The sequence below is a fragment of the Poecile atricapillus genome, chromosome 4 (genome assembly GCF_030490865.1).
Source record: "Poecile atricapillus isolate bPoeAtr1 chromosome 4, bPoeAtr1.hap1, whole genome shotgun sequence".
Lineage (NCBI taxonomy): Eukaryota > Metazoa > Chordata > Aves > Passeriformes > Paridae > Poecile > Poecile atricapillus.
This window is the reverse complement of record NC_081252.1, coordinates 46,787,823-46,808,874: the sequence shown is the minus strand read 5'-3', so window position 1 is coordinate 46,808,874 and position 21,052 is coordinate 46,787,823. Positions and strand designations below refer to the sequence as shown.

The 21,052-nt window shown below is 37.3% G+C and overlaps 1 protein-coding gene across 16 annotated transcripts in view; it reads left to right on the top strand.

The window, feature by feature from the left end:
* PCM1 (pericentriolar material 1) overlaps positions 1–21,052 on the top strand; it is a 41,620-nt gene that overhangs the window by 171 nt on the left and 20,397 nt on the right. For 3 of the 16 annotated variants that reach the window (XM_058837744.1, XM_058837746.1, XM_058837736.1), the window contains exons 1-18: positions 17–242; positions 4,114–4,232; positions 4,783–5,028; positions 6,155–6,424; positions 6,944–7,114; positions 7,293–7,409; positions 10,796–10,973; positions 11,973–12,082; positions 12,515–12,731; positions 13,952–14,150; positions 14,452–14,628; positions 15,400–15,557; positions 15,763–15,977; positions 17,567–17,718; positions 17,796–17,925; positions 18,602–18,736; positions 19,199–19,392; positions 20,542–20,739. In XM_058837744.1, the coding sequence (XP_058693727.1) occupies positions 4,137–4,232; positions 4,783–5,028; positions 6,155–6,424; positions 6,944–7,114; positions 7,293–7,409; positions 10,796–10,973; positions 11,973–12,082; positions 12,515–12,731; positions 13,952–14,150; positions 14,452–14,628; positions 15,400–15,557; positions 15,763–15,977; positions 17,567–17,718; positions 17,796–17,925; positions 18,602–18,736; positions 19,199–19,392; positions 20,542–20,739 (2,963 nt within the window). In that variant the 5' untranslated portion in view covers positions 17–242; positions 4,114–4,136. Of the gene's footprint in view, positions 1–15; positions 873–3,182; positions 3,282–4,113; positions 4,233–4,782; positions 5,029–6,154; positions 6,425–6,943; positions 7,115–7,292; positions 7,410–10,795; positions 10,974–11,972; positions 12,083–12,514; positions 12,732–13,951; positions 14,151–14,451; positions 14,629–15,399; positions 15,558–15,762; positions 15,978–17,566; positions 17,719–17,795; positions 17,926–18,601; positions 18,737–19,198; positions 19,393–20,541; positions 20,740–21,052 lie in introns of those variants that run through there. The other 13 variants (XM_058837739.1, XM_058837741.1, XM_058837740.1 and 10 more) reach the window with 12 other exon arrangements.

The window sequence follows — 21,052 nt, the reverse complement described above, 5'->3', positions numbered from 1 at the left end:
CCGTCCGCCAGGGACCGCCCCCCGCGCCGCCGGCGGAGTGGCGGCCAAGATGGCGGCGGTAGCTGAGGCAGGAGCGCTGTGAGCGCCTTCGCCAGCCCTGTCCCGCCGCGTCGTGCGAAGCGAAGCCGCGGCGCTCCTCCGCCGCCCGAAGACGAAACGTTCGTCCGGGCAGCCCGGGCCCCGCGCGTGGTGGCCGACGGTGGAGGAGGAGCCAGAACGGGTGACCTCCCCTCCGGCGCGGGGTGAGCCGCCTTCTCCTGCCCCTCGCGCGGCGTGCTGCCCCTTCTCCGTCCCTTTCCCCTGCTGGCGGCTGGGCCGCGCTGGTGCGGTGGGGCAGGGCGGCGGCCCGCGAGGGTTGGGGCTCGGAGCAGGCAGCGGGCTCGAAGGCAGGTCCGGAGCGGCGGGGAAACCGTGCGGTGGCAGCGGGCTGTGTGGGCCGCGCCCCTCACACAGGGCAGGGCGCGTTATCCGCTCTCCAAGGAGACGCCGCCGCGTTCGCGGCAGTGGAGGCGCCTTGAGCAGGGGTTTGGCGCCGGGAGAGGGAGCGGGATCTGCGCCCGCCGCCCCCGGGCCGGGAGCGCCTCTCCCGCCTCAGGCAGCGAACGGCGCGGCCGGCAGAGCCGCCGGGCCATCGCTCTCTCCGCCGGGCCGTCGCTCTCTCCGCCGGGCCGTCGCTCTCTCCGCCGGGCCGTCGCTCTCTCCGCCGGGCCGTCGCTCCCTCCTCCGGCCCCGTTGGCGCCGACGGGACCCGCTGGGCCTGGGCTCGGCGCCCGCTGTGGTATCGGAGTAGGTCGGGACGGCAGACCCTGCGGGATCTGGGAAGGCCCCGGCGCTGGAAGCTGGAAGTGCCGGGCACACCGCCCCTAGCCAGGGTGTGTGAGTGTGCGGCTCGTGTGAGCGCTGTCCGGTGCGGCTGGAGAGAATTTGCTCTGTTGATTGCTCCTGTGTGCTGATACTGTATGGTTTGCTTTTAAGGAGTTAATGCCCAGTGAGGGCATTACTAAACTTAAAAGAAATGTTTGGCCTTATTTTTAGCATTTATGGTGTTGTGATGGCTTTTTGTGACTTTCTGTGTAACGTTTAGGTTTTTTTTAATTGTCAAAAGTTTTCTCTTTGCAATATTAGGTGCGCTAGAGAGCTTTTGAGTTCACATTAACGCTATAGGAAAAATTCTCAAGAGCATCTTTACTGTAGAAAAAGAAGCCTTTTGAAGTACGTGGCTTTGTTTTGCTTGCATGTTAAATAGTGTTTCTTCTGTGCAATCTACATATTGCTATTACATGTGTGGAATGTTTTGACTCTAATCTTACATGTTTTGCCTGTAATCCTACATGTTAGCTGAAGTTAGTATTTCTGTAGAAGGTAGACTTGAAAGTCTTTTTTTTCTCAAATCCCTGAAAAATGTTATAAGGCAGTAGGCACATGCTCAAGCTTTTATAACGGATCCTATGACTTGCAATAACCTGAAACTGGCAATGGGTTACTGTAGATAGACAGGTAGATAATGGGAAGATAGAAAAATTTTTAGAAGTGGATTTTTTATAGAAATAGCTGGTAAAATGAAATCAAAATAAAAATGCAAAATGTGAAAGGTATATGTGGAGGTGGAAAGCACAGCTTCATGTGAAGGAAGAAAAAAACGTAACTGAACGTCTTTGTGTTTTTCAACTGAGTTAAAGAGGTAAAATACCATCAGAGCTGTCTGATCTTAAACTTGATTATAGTTCATTTGGAGGTATCAAAGACTATAATAGGAATGTTTAGAAACTTTCTTTTTGGGAGTGGCACAGTTCTGTTAGAGCACTCTAAAATCCACTTTGTGGAAATAATGAAGATACTGTTATTTTTTAGCCCCAAAATCATTAGTGCATGTTGGTGTATGCCCAGTCTCCTTGTTTGAGAGTCCTGTTATTCAGAATATTCCATCTGGACCAGTAAATTTACTTCAGAGGTAATGAGAGTCTCCTACAGCAAAGATAGTTGAGACAGGTTTTGTGAAAATTTCAAAAGAAATGAATGTGAATAGGTACTTGTATTATGTAAAGATTAATACTGCCACTTCTTTTTGCAGTGGAAGGTAGAGAAAAACTACTTTTGCTATGGTTTTGGTAGAATTATATAACATGATGATGAGGAAAGGGCTTACAGAATTGGACTGTAAACCCAGATGGCCTCTAATCTTCCTCATTATGCTCAGTGACATAGGTCAGGATACAGTGTCTGTTGGGTCTTGCATCTACAAAGCTGAACAGTTTATCTGTAACTGAAGAATGTTCTTTGAAATCATGACTATTTTTAAACTGATAATTGGGCATTTGCTTTGAACGCTTGTAAATTTTAGCATGAGGTTACCTGTGAATTTTTTATAGTATGCTTGTGTTTATACATAAAAATAAAATGTGAAAGGGCATTGTGTTCTAATTTTCTAATTGAATTAGACAGATTACCTGAAAGCTGCACAGAAGAAACATACAGTTTTTGTATAGTCATAAAGTTAGGCACATCAGGAAGTTTATCTTGTTCTTAAACGTGTCTTTTTGTTTGTTTGTTTGTTTGTTTTTTAATTCTGGTGTTATTTTTTGGCCATCTAGTTCATAGGTGGTAGCCTCTGGTTGCATGGCCTAATGGGCACTTCTGTTGGGATGAAGAAGGCAGTATGAGTTCTTGTGCAGGGACAGAAGGGCAAAGTTCCCAAAGTAGCAGGCACTTACACCTGTTCTACATATCTTATGATCGTGGTTGTGAGATGCAGAGGCAGAGTGACTCCTAACGGCGTTATCATGACCTAGGCTGGCACACTGCTGAGTGGAGATGTGGTTATGGTCTGAGGAGCATGCCTCGTAGATCCCATTTCCTTTATGATTTAGTAATAGGCTATGTTTGCATAGGAATACTGTTTTGTGCAGGTGTGCCTACTGAGAGAGCCGTACTGTGTGATTTTGATTGAATCCTGTACCTAAGCAAGATAGGTATATTAGGACAGCTTTTAAACTTAGTTCAAGATTAATCTGTTTCCTTTTCTGGAACTGATACTGAAAAAAAACCAACAAACTTCTTATATACTTCCTAATCTTTAGTTTTGGGTGATTTCTTCACCTGCACTCTGTGAAAATTAGTAGTGGATAGTTGCAGTAAAATGTTGAGAAAGTGGTTCCTATGGACTTATATTTTTATTTTTTCAGTTAAGTTTAGGATTATGTCCTAACATAGCAGTGGATATGAGCTGGAAAAATCAAATCTCTGCAAGACTTTTCTTCTGCATCTGTTACAATTCTTCATAGGTAAAGTTTGTAGCTTTCTGCAGTGGAATTGTGCCAGCAGCACTTAGCAAATATAGTTGGAACAAACTAATCTAATGTTACTCTCGTAAAGGAATACTTTTTCTGATCTTTAAACTTCAACAATTTTTTTTTATTTCTAATGTCAAAACAAGAAGTGAAAATGAAAACTTTGAACATTTAAGTTTCTTTATTGCACAGAGTGGCACTAATGGAGAGCAGCAAAGCTCTATGAAACCCGTGTTATTTTGTTTGGTTTTGGTAGAAAGTATAATGTAAGTGGCAGGTCGTTCACTACTTAAATAGCATAATGCTTGGTAATGAAAGTAAAAATCCTTTTACTGACGTCAGTTTTCCTTGTATTTTTTCAAGTATGCCATTCAGTACTCTGTTATCATCTCAGTATTAAAATGAATGTGAAAGTTTGACATACCGGGTCTCCAAAGTCACTTATTGTATCAAATAGACGTCACCTTGGGCCTGAAAGTGTAGGCTTTATGAATTACAAAGCAACCTTTCTGAGCACTGTATAGTTTGTTTTAAAGTGAGGAAAATTGAAAGTCTCAAAAAAAAAAACCACCCCAAACTTTCTTTCATAGATCAGGTTAAAAAATCTCAAAACCACAACTACTATTTCTTTATCTTTTCATCTGTGTTCTTCTCATTGATACATTTCTAGTCACACAAGGTAGGAAATGGGGTTTAGTTTCCTAAACAGCTTTGTGTTTGCATCTTATAATGCATATGTAATTGTCTTCTCAGATCATGAATCTTTAAAATAGTCTATGGAGACTTGATTTTAATACAGCACATTTCTTTCAACTCCTTCTCATAGATTGCTTTTATTGATCGCTTGTCATGGCAACAGGAGGTGGTCCCTTTGAAGAAGGCATGAATGATCAGGACTTGCCCAGCTGGAGCAATGAGAGCCTTGACGACCGGCTGAACAACACGGTAAAATTATTCTTTTATTTCTGTTGCCATTAGGTGCTGTACATTAGCTGGAGTTGCCTCATCATGCAGGGCTTTGCATCCAGTACAGCTTTACCTGGAAAACTTGAGGTAGATGTAAGCAAGCAGTGGGTATAATTCAGAGATTGTGAGGTCTAGAGGTATCTGTGGCAAGCATTTTGAGTAAATAAAGTAGCTAGACACAAAAGCATTGTAGGTGACATGAAAGTGAAAGCAATAATTTTAAAAGTTCTGAACTCGTGAAAGAGCTCCCAGCAAAGAAGAAAAATACAACTTGAGCTTCATTTGAAATTAATGGAATGCATTTATGATGAAATGGATTTAAAATTTCCTGACTAACTATTTTTAATTATGCAGTGGAGAAAATTTTATTTTGTTAAGTGACGTTTGCTCTAGAAAACTTGGTTCATATTTCAATGTGGCTTGCTATTTTCACTTCTAAAATGGAGGTAAACTCTCTCACTGAATGCAAACATTTGCTTTTTGTCTGTGTGCATGACAAATAAAATTTTTTGTTCTCCTTCCACTTAAGGACTGGGGAGGTCAACAGAAGAAAGCAAACAGATCTTCAGAAAAAAACAAGAAAAAGCTTAGTGGGGAAGGTGAAACAAGACTTACTAATGACATATCTCCAGAATCTTCACCTGGAATAGAACGACGGAAGAGCAGAACTTCTCATAGCTTTCCTCATGCTCGATACATGACTCAGATGTCTGTTCCAGAGCAGGCTGAACTAGAAAGGCTTAAACAAAGAATAAACTTCAGTGATTTGGATCAGGTTTGTGTGATTACTTGTTCCCACTAGAGATACGTAAACTCCAAAGTGTATTCAGTAAACTCCTAATAAAGTGACAGATGAGTAAAGAATCATAAGTGATCAAGGTAAAAAACCTTATAGGCACCATGACAAGCAAATCAAAATTCTGGTTTTGAACTTCAGAAAACAAGGCAAAGTTCAGGATCATGGCTTTCCTCTGTTTGTGTGCTAGCTGTCTTCACTTTCTTGCTCTCAGCCATTAACAAATTACTGTGTCCTTGGAGCAGTGTTTCTTACTCATCGGACTTGTGTGCTACTTGAAAGTAGCTGTTACCTTATTTTGAAAGTCTGTTCTTGAACTGCCAGTTTGTGATCATAAACATTGTTACCCTTGTGGATTAAGCAGAAGACTATCATTAAAAACTGCTCCTCAGTAGAGTAGAGAATTTTATGGCACAAATTCATGAGCCATGACTACTTTTCAGGAAATACAGCGTATTTATCCTTCCCTTGTCCAAAACAAAGGAAAAGTATGAGGGATTAATTATTTTTGAACAAGGCATAACAATTTCAGAACAAAGGCTAGTTCATTTTTACCAAAGGTTGTTGCTAATTTCTCTGGTTGTGAAGATTCTTTCTGGTGTGATTCACTGTGTTGACTTACAGTTTAAAGGCTGGGCATAACTTCCTCCTCAAATGTATGTTGAGACAAACCATTTCTATTCACAGGGTTTTAAAGAAAAGCTGAATTTTTGAGGTATTATATTCTGCATAGGAATATGTTACTCTTTTATTATTGTTCTTTTCTCAAATGTACCTGGAGAAGTAGAATGCCTTTCACTACAGTAAAGGTTGAGGTCACAGCAAAAATGAGGAACTAAATTCTGAGAATCTACAGAACGTTTTTGCTTCTTGTTGTCCTGGGAGGATGGATTTGCTTTCTGAAAACTTCATGGTAAAAAAATAATTTTTTTTACCACTGAAGGCACTGTCTTCAGCTTTTGGCCAGTTGGTGACTGATTAGGTAACTTTAAAATCAGTCTCATAATACTGTAGAAATAGTAATACAAGGAGGGAAACAAAACAGTGTTGAGAACATACGGGATGAAAAAATAAAGTAACTGTTCTTTGTTTTGTTTATATATAGAGAAGCATTGGAAGTGATTCTCAAGGCAGGGCAACGGCTGCTAATAACAAACGTCAACTTAATGAAAGCAAAAAACCATTCAACTTCCTGTCACTGCAGATTAACACTAACAAAAGCAAAGATCCTACCTCAGGTTCCCAAAAAAAGGAAGGTGGGGTATCAGCACAATGTAAAGAGTTTGGAGCTGCTCTGAGCAAGGATTTCTTGCCAAATTGTCAAGTGTCTGCTCAAGAAGATGGAAGGCAAGAACAAGCGATGGATAGTAGCCAGGTATTTACACAGCCTATAAAGTCTACAAAATATTGTCTCTTAATCTTCAGGGCTGCTTTCTAAATTTCTTCAGAGTATAAATCTTTATTGGAAATATTTAACTTCCTACTCTTCTGAAATTTGGAGAAAATCTAAAACCAAAGTTAATTATCTACTGTTCTTTAGAAATCTGCTTGTTGATAACAGAAGTAATAATGATTTTCATTTTAGAGGTTGGTTCTCTTTTATGTGGTTTCAGAAAGTGCTCTCACAGTTGACAATTTTCCTGTTTGATGAGCTCAGTTGTGTTTTAGCCTGTGTTGGCTGTGCTTCAGCCTTGCAACTTCCCGCATGCACAAATCTATTCTTACAAAGGCTGTTGATTTTTAACCACTTGAGGAGGAGTGAAGTCACTCATAGGAGTGAAAATACTAACATGTCCCCCTTTCATTACTCTTTTGCTGTTGCTATCACTGTCTTGTGCATTGAATACGTTGCAGTTGTAGCTGAATGCATTCAGTAACTTTAGTGTCTTTGCAGATTGTGAGCAGACTAGTTCAGATTCGCGACTATATTGCTAAGGCCAGCTCCATGCGGGATGATCTTGTAGAGAAAAATGAAAGATCGGCCAATGTTGAGCGTTTGTCACACCTTATAGATGACCTTAAAGAGCAGGAGAAATCCTATCTGAAATTTTTGCAAAAGATGCTTGTAAGTTTGAGAACATAATATGTTTGTTTCTGCACTGTAAGCTTTTTTTTAGGAGTTAACCATTTATGTTTTGATGGTGCTACTGAGGGTGTTGATTTTGGTATGTAGTACCTTCCATAATTCATTTTTACTGCCCCCTTATATAGCTTTTTTGATTTGTGCCAATGAAATATTTCAGGCTAGAGAAAATGAGGAGGATGATATTCGGACTATAGATTCAGCTGTGGGATCTGGTTCTGTAGGTGAGAGCACATCGCTAAACATTGATGTGCAGTCTGAGGCTTCAGATACCACGGTAAGCTGCCTTTTAGTAATTAAGGTAGAAATGAGGGCTTTATTTTGGTTTTTTTCATGGGTCTTATGATAGTGTCATAAACTGCAGTTAAATTAAAAAATAGTAAATCCCCAAGCACTCCATTCAGGACATGTCCATGCATGTGTGGATTGACTTTTTAATATGAGAAAAAAAGTAATGATTCTGTCACAACAACAATCTAAAGAATCTTTTAAGTCTTTATTCTTTCTTCAAAGTACAATGAAGAATTAAATGTGAACTTTGGCAGAGAATTCACTGACTTGATGTAGGAAGAAATACCTTTCTATACAATTTTTCATCTCTAGTTTTGTTTCTGTTAGTGGGGAAAATTTTTGGATGTTGGGTGAGGGGAGTGTTAGAAATGTATCATTCGTGGGCCATTGTCCAAGCATCTTTCTAGTGATATGATAGAAGTATTGACCTAACAAAGAAGTTTCTCTCATTTCTTGGAAAGAAGAGCACTTCTTCAGAAAAAAGTGTTCTGAATTTAGTACTGAGATAAACAGTCTAATCTTCCTTTCTATTTGTAAAAGCTTTTTTTTTTTTTTTAAACATGGTAAACATATCTTGTAGTAGATATAAAGGCATTTCAATAACATAAGTTTTGTGTCTTTGGTTCTATTACACTGAGGAAAGGTACCAGAGAGCAAGTACTCTTTCTGGCCAGTTAGCACACTGAATGTCCAATGGATAAGGAGAATTACCTGCTTGGAAATAACAGTTAAAACATTAAGAGGCTTTTGTAATTATTTTTAGCTTTAAAAGAACTCTTTCTATCCCTGTAAAGAAATAAAATGATAGACATGGAAGATGCACTTTTAACTTAAAAAAAAATTAAATTTGGAAAATGCAGAAAAAGACAGGTATGTTTTTTTAAAAAGTATCCATGTAAACTTGCACTTGTCTTAATACTTGCAAAATTTGCACTTTTAGTTTTTTGTTTGGCTCTTAATTTTGCATCTAAGCTCTCTTTACATGCAGCTTGAATATTTTACATGCAGAGTGCATACTTCTGGTCGTATAATGTTAATTGCTACATGGAGCTTTACTGTTACGCAAATTCTAAGAATGACTAAAAATGTCTTCACTCTTTAGTAGATATTGTTAGATACTAGTTTTCATTATTTGACAAGATAAAGTAGGTAGGTTTGTAACTTAAAAATGCATGCTAAGTCAGAGCACATTTTCAAAATCTAACATACTAAACTATTCAATATAGGAGATATCTTTTAGTTTGAGTTGTCGGCCCCGCATTGAGGACAAACTAGGGAATTCAGCTTCACAAGAACAGGTTACAGTCACTGATGTTACACCAAGCCCTAAAGGGAAAAGTGAGAGAGCTGCTCTGAATGACAGGGAAATCTGCCCTTGTGGGATTAATAGCCAGGATCATGGATTGCTTTCAAAGGTACACTTCAAAATGTTACTTTAGCTTCAAATAGGGTTTATACAGGCTAGTCTTCCCCATCCCCCATCTCCCTTATTAATTGCTTCAAATGTATTTGTTACTTACAGTGAATGTTCCCACTGGATTGCTTATCTGTATCCAGCTGTCTTTTCACTGAATTAATCTTCTTTGCCTAGAATATTTTTTCTCTGAATAGAAACGTTTCACAACTTTTTCTTCTGAATTGTTAGCATTGACAATTAGCATTGATGTAACTGTATAGCAGGTGTTGTGATTTTATGTAGATCATCCTTCTAAGTTTTGTTCCCTTTTAGGGAAAACATAGTGTAAATGTGACTTTCAGACACTTGTCATGGTTACACTAATAGTCTACCAATGCACATTTAAACTAATATCAAATACAGAAAACAAATTAGAAATTGGAAGCCTTAATTTGTTCCACAAATGTTTTTGTATAGCTCTTGATAGAAATATTTGGTTGGAAGGGGAAAGGATTTCAAGGGGTGCAGTGTCTAAAATGTCTTTTTTTACCCATTTTGAACTTTTCTATATCGTTGTCCTTCCTGTGATTAGATTTTCAAAAAGTCTTAAATTCAATAATTTTTTCCCCTAAAATAAAAGATTTGTATGTTTTGTCAAGCTTACTAGTCTAAATGTAGAACTAAGTTTGAAAAAAATTGTTAACACAATTTTCATGAATTCAAGCAACTCTGGTACTTTAGATAAACCCTGGATTATTTAACAGGTGAATGAGACTGAGGCACATACCCTTGTTCCTTTTCTTCCCCTTGTTCCTTCCTGTGCTGATTTCAGTGTGCAATCTATTTTGACTCTACTCTCCTGTTAATATGAAAGGTGGGAGTTCAACAACAACCATCAGTGTGAGCTGCAGTGCATCTTTTAGTGACACTTTGAGGAGTTTAGAATTCTGGATGTTTTCAGCTTCCTCTGCGGGAAAGTTGAGGATTCCTTAGTACCCAGAACTAGTTAATGAGATGCCTGCTTCTATTCTGACATTTGATGCAGAGTACTTGGACTGAATTTTCTAGTTTTAGATACTTAATACTATTTGGATAGATTATGCTTTCAAGTTAGTAATGTTCTTTTTAAATGCTTGTTATTTTTCATGATTTTGTCTGCAAAGTGTAATAATGCAACTGCAAATAGGATCAGGATCTTAGCTGTGGATGTCTCATTAAAATACTTAATTTGAGTAAAAGTTTTGATGCAAATCTCAAGCTCCTAATTAGCATAGGATGAGCAAAGTAACTGAGTTTTAGTAAGGTTTAACTGCTCAGCATGCTTTCAGTCTTTCAGAGCTGTTTCAGAATATTGTTTGAAAACAATGCAGAGAGGATTCTGTGCACATTTTTGTTATGAAATTCAATTCATCAAATCTGGCACATTCTAGTATTGATGCCATAAATACAGCACACAGAACTAAACATGTTATAGCTTAGAAAAGAGTTACTGCCTAAAACATTCTGCTGAAAATTTTAGAGATTTTAGCCCAGTAAATCAATTGAGATCTTGTTTTATATAGCTCTATGATACAATGCTTATCTTGCTTACCTTTGGCAGTCTTAAAGGTTAATACCCTCCGTTATGATTTAAAAGACAGAGGGAGGTTTGGGTTAGTCTTTGGGTCACATTAGGGCAGCAGACTTGCTTTGTAAAGAAAACTTAAACCCTCAGGAGCTATAAGCACATCTTGGTGGTACAGGCTTCTTCCTACTGGATGTCTGCTTTTTTTTTTTTTTTTTTTTTTTTTTTTTTTTTTTATAAAGGACTATCAGAAAGGTGAAGCTGTTTAATTTTTTACTTTTTTTTCCATTAACCAGGCTGTTCATTTATATGCAAGTTTTGCTTGCTTTGTCACTTCTTTCACTAGTTCTCAAACAGATAAATAGTTGAAGTTATGGTAATGTTGCAATTATTGTTGTAATATCTCTTGCAGGCCAGAGATCCTCAACAGGAAGCTAAAGAGGAGTTGGAGAATTTGAAGAAACAACATGATTTATTGAAAAGGATGCTACAACAGCAGGAGCAATTAAAGGCTCTTCAAGGAAGACAAGCAGCTCTTCTTGCTTTGCAGCATAAAGCAGAGCAAGCCATTGCTGTCCTGGATGATTCTGGTATGTGGAATGATGGTGTCTCTTTGTATCATGTTAACATGCTGACTGAATGATTAAAGCTGGAATTGTGAAATACACATTTAAAAGGCTTTTTTTTTTCTGCAAAGCCTCTGTTTTTGAAGAGTTGACAGTGTAACATTATAAGATGATGTGTCATTTAAAAACCCAGAGCTACTTACTGTGGTTTACCTGTAAAATCTTATAAGCATGGGTTTTTCTCCTAAGAATTGGTCTACCCAATGTTAAGATTCACATTCAACTTACGGCACAATAAATGTTTTCAACATTTGAAAACAGTGAAACTTCACTGTGTGTATAATGAAGTCATAATCTCTGGGGAAAATAAATAATAATTGTGTTTGATTTTTCTTATGAACTGTTGGTTTGTATTTGGGGGGAAATAGGAAGAATTATTTATGTCTTTCAGCTGTCACTTCCATATTTAGTACTGTTTGAATATGAACTTTGAGGCAGGGGAAAAAAGCTTTCTTTCAAATTTGCTTCTCTCATAAAGCATTTTGAAGAACAAATCTCCAAGACTCCATTTGCAGATGTAAATATTGCAACTTACACCAATATGAAAGCTTGGTGTCCTGTTAATTTATTATTTTGAGAAAGTCAAATTACCTGCACTATTGTTAGTTTAGTAATAGCAAATAATTGCAGTTTTATTTCTAACAAGTTCCTATCAGTGTTAGACAAATTGGTTGCTTTTGTTTTGTTCAGGCCTTTTTTAGCAAAACACAGAACAAGCCTAAATTCCTTTTGTGTGGTCTTTTACAAAGCAGCTCTGAGTTGTCTTGTTAGTATTTTATATTAGCAGAAGTAATCTTTCAAGAGTAAAGCTGGTGGAAAGGACACAAAATTAAAAATACATGCTGTATTTTTAGAGGGTCAGTATATTGATGTTGTTGTTAAACCACACATTTTTATTTAAATAGCCTTGATTTCATCATTGTGGAAAAATATTTATATTTTCCCCTTTTTCCATATGTCCAGTTGTAACAGAAACTACAGGTAGCGTTTCAGGAGTAAGTCTTACATCAGAACTGAATGAAGAATTGAATGACTTAATTCAACGCTTTCACAACCAACTTCATGATTCTCAGGTCAGTCTTGAGATTGTACTGTTTAGATTTTGCCATTATCAATTTTTATTCTATTTAACAATGCAGTTCAATGTTTTTCCTGCTCATCTGTGTGTATTTGCTAGTGACGTTATTACAGTTCCCCCCAAACTTGAAAACTCAGCAAACTTGAAAATTCTTGGAGGGTTATTAGCTGATTGATTGATGCTTTGTGTCTCATGGGTTTCCATGAAAGTCTAGAGAAGTAGCTTCTTTATTGCAGTTTAATTCTTAACTCAGTATATAATTGGGATGTCATTAGAATGTTTTCCGTATATTTCTCTTTATAATATTATTTGTTTTGGTGTTTATTCTGGTGTTGTGTGCAGAAGGCCCATAAGAAAGCTTTTGTTTCTTAGAATTTATTTACTTTTTTTGGTAGTACTCTGAATAAAATAGAATTACTCTTTTTAGACACAGTCTGTGCCCGACAATAGAAGGCAAGCAGAAAGCCTTTCACTTACCAGAGAGATTTCACAAAGTAGAAACTCTTCAGTGTCTGAACACCAGTCAGATGAGAAGGCACATCTTTTTAACAAGATGCGAATGTTGCAGGGTAAAAAGCAAAAAATGGACAAACTATTAGGAGAACTTCATACACTTCGTGACCAGCATCTAAATAACTCTTCCTGTAAGTTAATATAGGCAAAATTATATTATTTTTTTTCATGAATACAATGTTTTTAATGTGAATGTTTGTAACATTGACTTTCAGATTGCAATTGGTCAATGAAATGTTGGTAATCAAAGCTGTGCTGGGGCAATGTTAATGTAAATGGCTTTTAATGCTGTGTAAGTTTCTGTCTTAATGAAGAACTCTACAAGTGATGATGATGAGTGTCTATTAGCGCTTCGGTTTATAACACTGAAGTTGACTAATGTGAGGATGTGATGGGCCTTTTTCTTCAAGGCTTGTCTGTGACACATCTAGCTTGTGAAAAAAAGTGCCAGATGAAGTTGAGCTTTGTGTGTTTTTATCACAGTACTCCTGCATTTGTGTACTTGGCACTTGATGTGTTAGTGCTTTATGGCAATATGGCTTTGCTCCCTCTCTGTCAAAAAGCTTTCAGGCTGGCAGGGATTTCAGTCATAGGCCGTTCTAGATGGCCTTACCTGTCTGGCTGGATTAGAGCTTTGGCCTTTTCTCTTAATGGCTTTGTGCTCTGCTTATTGATGCAGACCTATCCACTTGCAGCTCTTTCTCTGTTGGTTCTAGCAATGCATTTGTACTGAAGTTTGTCCTGTAGCTGGAAACTTCTGAGGGGTGAACACAGCATATTCTGGTTAGCATTGAGAAATGAGGCCTTGAAGCATGCACTTGAAGGACATGTTGATTTAATAGTTACGTTACTATATTTCAATTTTTCCGTATGTATTTAATGCACATAATATTAACGTACTTAGATATGATTTCACATAGCTGGAAGAAGCAAACATCCAGATTGTTTTACAGCAAATGGACAACAGAGCTTAGCAGAACTGAAAAATTTGCTAGGGTTTTTATTTTAAGCAAAATTATAAAATGGTAAGTTTTTAGAAAAAAGCAATGCAGCCTTAAATAAACCTTAAAAAAACTCTATGGGCAGATTCACATCATGAAAACTTCTAACATTTGATAAAGCTAAAAGGGAATAACTGAAATCTTGTTTACAAAATCTACCTTATTGCTCACTGCCTATTGACGTTGCATGCAATGAAACTTAAGAAAAAAGCTTTTGTTTTGCTAAGGGAAGAAGTTATTAACTGCTGTTTTGTCTATTGGTAATATTTTCTGTCATTATTTTAATGAAATTCAGTTAAGCAGATTCCTTATTACGAGTTGTTCACATAAGCTGTATTTCTTTTCTGTAGTTTTTCCTGCTTCAGGTTCTCCTCAAAGGAGTGTTGATCAAAGAAGTACAACTTCAGCTGCTTCTGGTCCTGTAGGCATAGTAACTGTTGTCAACGGTGAATCAAATAGTCTGGCACCTGCTCCCTATCCTCCTGATTCCCTGGTTTCTCAAAATGAGAGTGAAGAAGATGAAAATCTAAATCCAACAGAAAAACTTCAGTAAAAGTTCTTTAATTTTTTTTTTTTACCATTTGCTTTAGTGATTTGAACCATTACTTTTTTAATAAGTTGTGTTTTAAGTAACTACTTCCATTTTTTGATCTACCTAATATAGTATTACAGACTACTTAGTAAACAATCTAGTACTGTTAACTGAATTCAGAGGTTGAAGTTGAAAGTTCTTATAGCTTGGAAACTGGCAGTAAGCTCTTAAGAACTTCCAAGTATATATATTGTTTTTAACTACATAGATTGGCTTAATACAGCAAAACAGATTAAATACTCTTTTTTTCCTCCTCAGGAAGCTAAATGAGGTTCGTAAGAGGCTGAATGAGTTACGTGAGTTAGTTCACTACTATGAGCAGACATCTGATATGATGACAGATGCTGTGAATGAAAACACTAAGGAGGAGGAAGAAACAGAAGAATCAGAAAGTGATTCTGAACATGAGGATCCACAGCCTGTTACAAATATTAGGTTATTGTATTTTTTGTTATCTAAAGTTTTTGTAGCTGAGTCGTTGCTTCAAGAAACCTGCAATACATTATTTGAGTCAACCAGAAGTAACTTAATTCTTATTACACTTACTACTCAAGTGCTTATTACGCTAACAAAATGACAAATTTTTTAATTTGAGGTAACTGTTACATGGATATTTAATAATTGTCTAATCCTTGGTGTATTATTTATTTGGATTAGCATGAACATTTAGAGAATCACTATAAGACTTCAAAAACCTGTAATTCCTTTGGGTTTAAGTAATGAATTACATGTATGGAGTTTCACTAGAAGATTACAATTTTATCCTAGAGAATAGGAGTAAAAAATCCCTTCAGTTTACAGAGGCATTTACAGCTATAGTCTAGCACCTGTGTGCATTGAGGATCTTCACTCCGTAGAAACTCGGTAGAACAGTCACTTAGCTATGCAACATATAAAGCTTTTATAACATAGACATATGCCTGTAAGGCCTAATGTATTGTTGCAGGGGATAATTTAAAGCTGCTTTGATTTTTTAATTTTTTTTTAAAAAAAGGTAATCTGTTGGAAAGATGAATATGGAAAAACTCCCAATGTCTGGACTGATTTTCTATGGGGTGGAGTTTGTCTGGGGGTTTTGTTGGGATTTTTTTTAGGAGGAGGGGTAACAACATCCATTCCTAAAAATGCTAGGTAGAAAAAGGCTGAAGTAAAATTGTATACATACCAGTTTTTAAAAAGTTAACATGAGTAATTTATTTTACGTAGAAACCCTCAAGGAATCAGTAGTTGGAGTGAAATAAATAGCAACTCAAATGTACAGTGTGGAGCTAATAACAGAGATGGAAGACATCTTAATACAGACTGTGAAATAAACAACCGCTCTGCTGCTAATATAAGGACTCTAAAAATGTCTTCTGCCTTAGGTATGTTCTAAAATCTTCCAATAATTTTACTTCTTAGTTCAAATAAGCTGCATAGGCTTTGGGAAATCCTTTTATGATGGGCAGAATATTCAAGAGTCTGATCATTAAGCTAATATTTTTCTAATGTCCATTAATTACAGTGGACTTCAGAAGTTCAATAATGTGTCTTTGGTATTGTTTTGTTTCCTTCTCTCCCTGTTTCCAGACTGTCATAATAGGGAGAATGATAAACACATCAGCCTACCCCAGGGTGAAGATGATGAAGTGGAAGAAAATCGAGTTAGTGAAGATTCCATTTCTAGTCACAGAAGCAGCCTGGGTGATGTTGCTGGAGATGCCGAGTTTGAGCAGAAGATCAGTAGGCTTATAGCTGCAAAACAGAAGCTTAGACAGTTACAAAACCTTGCTGCTATGGTGCAGGTATGCTATAAATATCAATCTAGCGTTCATTATTTCATGTAATGTGTAACTTCTGATAGTGAAAAAACTGCTTAATGCAACATTTAAAATACTTATTTTTAGTTTAGGGAAGAAGAGATACTGTTTGATTTTTCTGAATTCAGGGGTGCTATTTCTGAAGTTCAATTCAGGGATTTTCTTGGAGGATGCTAGCCTAAGAGAATGGTGGTCTTAATATTTTACCTTAGCACTGGATTACAAAATGCAAATCAAGAAGTTGATCAGTATTAATTTTTAAAATATGAGACATTTTTAAATTTTTTTTTTTAAATTTAGATGTTTTTAAGATTATACTGAACATTCAACACGTTTATGTTTTTGAACCCTAGGCTTTACAATGTTGTTCAATCAATTTCAAGTTTTTCATTAAAATCTTTGGATGTTGCCGCATGTTTGACGTGCAGTACTTTGGTTTGGGGGCAGTTTTATTTATTTCAAGAGTTTTGAGGGCCAGCTATAATTTGGAAGTGTTTTTAATTTGCAATATCTCACGTTAATTTAGTGATGTTAGCAGTACAACTTCATGGATCTAATGTCCCTTCAAAAGCTCACATTTGAACACCGTGTACTGTAATGTCTGCATACTGAACACACATAGGTGTACCAGAAATGAAAAGGCTTTCTGTGAGAACTTTAAAATCAAGTTCAGTTGGAACCTATGTTTTAAAATAGCAACAGTACAAACACAGTATTGTTATTTCAAGATAATACTCCTATCAGGAACTTCTCAGCATTTTAATCAGTGTTGTTTTTTATCATCACTATAGAGATGCTAATTGTGCAGTGCTATAAATCGGAATTAGAGATGATTCAGTAGCTTCCTTAATAAATAACATAATTAATGGCATGTCTTTAATCATCATATTTCCAGGGCTTGTTATGTGTATGTACTCAGCAAAGATACAGTAGGTCTGTGAGCTGTGTCATTCTTGGTCACCAGTGATCTCTCCTCTTCAGCAGAGTCTTTATTAAGACACAGTGGAAAACAAAAAGCAGCAGTGGCTATAGCTTTCATATTTTCAATTTGAGAACCGAAAATAAAGAAATTATGAAAAAAATAAAAACTAAATAGAAAACCAGCAGGACTTCCTCCAAAATATTTTAGATTTAGTTTTCAAGAGTAGTTTTGTTATTAAGTCCTTAATACTTACCTTCACTGACTGCAGTAAATAAGCAGTCTTGTTCACCTCGGTCTTCTTCTGTTCCTCCTTCCACCTCCACCTCCTTCATACGCCTGTATGTTTCTGTCCACTGAGTCACAGGCCAGTAGTTTATGCTTCCACAATGAGACACATTATTTGCATTTATAGTGGAAGTTTCAGTAGTTGAGGTTGAGATAAATAAATTCTCTTATTAACTCAATTATCTTAAAGTCATGATGCCGTGGTGATAATGACTTCTCAGTTCTTGATTTGTACTAAAGGTAAAGCTATTCAGAGTGATTAGTTTTGAAAAAATCAAACTAGACAAGCTTAACAAACTAGATTTGTTGCATTTTTTTTTGGTATCAATTTGATACAAGTCTAACTGCCTTTCTGACATCCTTTTAGGATGATGATCCAGAACCTCAAGGAACAATTGCGAATGCATCTAATATTGGTGACTTGTTGTGTGAGATGGAGGAGACAAAGCAACAACCAAACAATGTCCGAGCAAGTTCCAACAAGTTAAAAAAAGATGCACGACTAAATGAAAAAGCAAGGTAAGCCTTTGTCAGAAGATGGTAGAGCTGTGCTTAAGGCAACTTCTTACCAAGTAACATGTGGATAACTCACACAGGGAGAAGTTCTATGAAGCTAAACTTCAGCAGCAGCAGCGGGAGCTTAAGCAGTTACAAGAAGAAAGAAGAAAACTGATTGAAATCCAGGAAAAAATTCAAGTGTTACAGAAAGCTTGTCCTGACCTTCAGGTAGGTAGAACGTATTTCTTTGCTGTCTTAAGGTGTTGAGCAAAAACCATAAAGTATCTTGCTCACCATTTTTTCCTTATGAAAATTGGATAAAACTTATAATTGGTAATACTTGTATACTGTAAGCAGGTTGACTTTTAAACTTAGAGTTCTGCTTATGTTATTTTTTTTTCAATGGTTCTTGTTCAGTGGTTAGTGTATCTTAATTTCGCTGTAGTTTGTCTAAAAAAGCCTTGATAGAGTATTCAAAGATACAGAACCTTCTGTCTTATTTTTAGCCAGAAATTTGTCAGTCACAGTTTCTTTACTTCTCTTAGTAGTCATTAACTGGTATTTTGGAACAATGCTGTGTCTTGTAAGCATGATCAACACTTCATTGCATTTTAACTCTTTAAGAGCCTTACTGTTTTGCATACTCTTTTATTAACTTCTTTCTATGAAGTGAACAGTAAATTATCAATAGTGTGCATCTAGAACATTAACTAATAATACATAAATTAAGTTTTGTTGATTTCTAGGTAAGTTTTGAAGTAAATATTTAGTCTTGATTCAAAAGTCCTTTTCCCAAGATACTGACTTTCTTGGCTCACAAAGTCTTAACAGTGTTGGGATTTAACTGCTGGTAAGTTTTAGAAAGGTATTATACTCTATTTTGCTATTTTTCTTTCTCTTTCAGTTGTCAGCTGGCCTTGGTAACTGCCCAGAAAATAGACAGACTTCTCAAGCAACATCAGCTCCATCCATGAATGAGTGTAATACAGCTGGCAAGCCTTTATTTGAGTGTGATGAATCTGTACCAGTAGGCAATGAGGTATTTCATACTTGATATACAGTGGCTATAAAGGGTTTAGAAAGGAGAAGTTTCAGGTGGCTTGAACACATTTTAAGTAGCTGGCCTGGGATTGGAGTAGTAGGTATTTTAACAAAGCATGTATAACTTCTTTATTTCATATTTGGAAAGAAGGAAATACTGACTTGAACTGACAAGAAATTTTCTCACAAGTATATTATATTATATATATGTATATCACTTGTTACCAAATATTAATATGAAAATTGAATTAATTTTCAACTTTTACTGTGAACATTTGATGATGTATACTGTAGGCAGGTCATCTCTGGAGAAAACTATGAAAATGTTGAAGCCTGATTTATCTTTGCATTTTCCTTCACCTTTTCCCCTGAAATTGTCTTTAATAGTGATCTGGATATTACTTATTCTTTCTGGAAATTATGCTAGTATTATATTCTAATCCTTCCATTTTACTGCAAGCAGTTATGGTCTGAGATGAGAAGACATGAGATTTTAAGAGAAGAATTGCGACAGAGAAGAAAGCAACTAGAAGCTTTAATGGCTGAAGATCAGAGGAGGAGAGAGCTTGCAGAAACAATATCTACTGTTGCTGCATCTGTTAAAAGTGAAGGGTCAGAAGCCCATTGTACTCCACAGCAGAGCAGGACTGAAAGGTAAGAGCACAAGTTGTTCTATATTAATCAATGGGTGCTTCTGTTGTTTAGTGGGATGTCAGTGTTGGGGGCAGTTTCATGTCTTCATCTGAACACTGAATGTGATGATTTAACAGAGTAGGAAATTAATTTCTTGACTTGCAAAGTGACTGTTATTTAGCAGCCTGCCAGTTTTATGGATTTTCCCAACATATTTAGTCTCTCCTGTTATACCAGTGGGGAAAAGAATCATCTAAGGAGAAGAAAATGTATGGAAAATGCCAAGTGATCAGAGTAATTTTTTTTCATCGATACCCATTTTATAGCATAGTAAAGTAATACATTTCCAAGACAGACAGTAATTTCATTTATCTGTCCCTGTATAGATGCAGAATGCAAGTTTGCATTGGTGAGAATCACAGAATCAACTGGGTTGGAAAAGACCTTGAAGATTGAGTCTAACTTATGACCTGACCACCACCATGCCAATGAGACCATGGCACTGGGTGCCTCATCCAGTCTTTTCTTAAATGCCTCCAGGGATGGTGACACCACCACCTCCCTGGACAGCCCATTCCAATGCTCAGTCACTCTGTGAAGAACTTCTTCCTAATGTCCAGCCTAAACCTTCCCTGACGCAGCTTAAGATTGTCCTCATGTCTTGTCATTGGTTGCCTGGGAGATGAGGCTGACCTCCACCTGGCTGCACCCTCCTTTTAGGCAGCTGTAGAGAGTAATACAGTCTCTCCTAAAATCCCTCCAGGCTAAACAACCCCAGCTCCCTCAGCCACTCCTCATAGGACTTGTGGTCTAGACCCTTCACCAGCCTTGTTGCCCTTCTCTGGACATGCTCCAGCATCAAAACGTCCTTCCTAATTTGAGGGGCCTAGCACTGGACCCAGCACTCAAGGTGTGGCCTACCATGTGCCAAGTACAGGGGAAGAATCACTTCCCTGGTCTTTCTGGCCACACTGTTCCTGATTTGCCTTCTTGGCCATGTGGGCACAGTGCTCATGTTTAGAATGGTTTAATTCTTTTTGGTGCAGCTTGATTCATTGCAGATAGACTTGCAGTTGTCAACAGATTGTTTAAATAATTCCTCATAAACTTGAAAAAAAATACTCTTTTTCCAAACACGCTTTTTCTCCCTAACCCTGCAATGTTCACCAGGACAATGGCTACCTGGGGAGGTTCTACCCAGTGTGCCCTAGAGGAAGACAATGGAGATGAAGACGGTTATCTCTCTGATGGAGTTGGTCAGGCAGAAGAAGAGGAGGAAGATGCATCCAGTTTGAATGACAGTTTCTCTGTTTATCCCAATAACAACATACCAGAAAATGCCTATTTTGTTAAAGGAAACAAAGATAGGTTAGTAGCGTTATTTGTTGATCTAATGCTTGTCCGAGTGTATTTGGAAGAGGGTGGAAGAAGCATTGCATTAGCTATGAGGGATTCTCACAGCAAGGGAAGATTTCTTTCTGCTTGTTAGGGAGCTGTGTGTAGTGGCAGTTTCTTATCTGAGTCTTTGTAGCTGCAATCCATATAACTGATTTGGTGATTTCTTTTGTTTTCAGTCATATTAAAAGTCTGCCATTGAGCTCTCCAGTTGTGTGGCAGTGGCTCCTGATGTTCCCATTTATTTTTAATCATCTTGAAAGATAACCAATCTGTGTGAAATTTT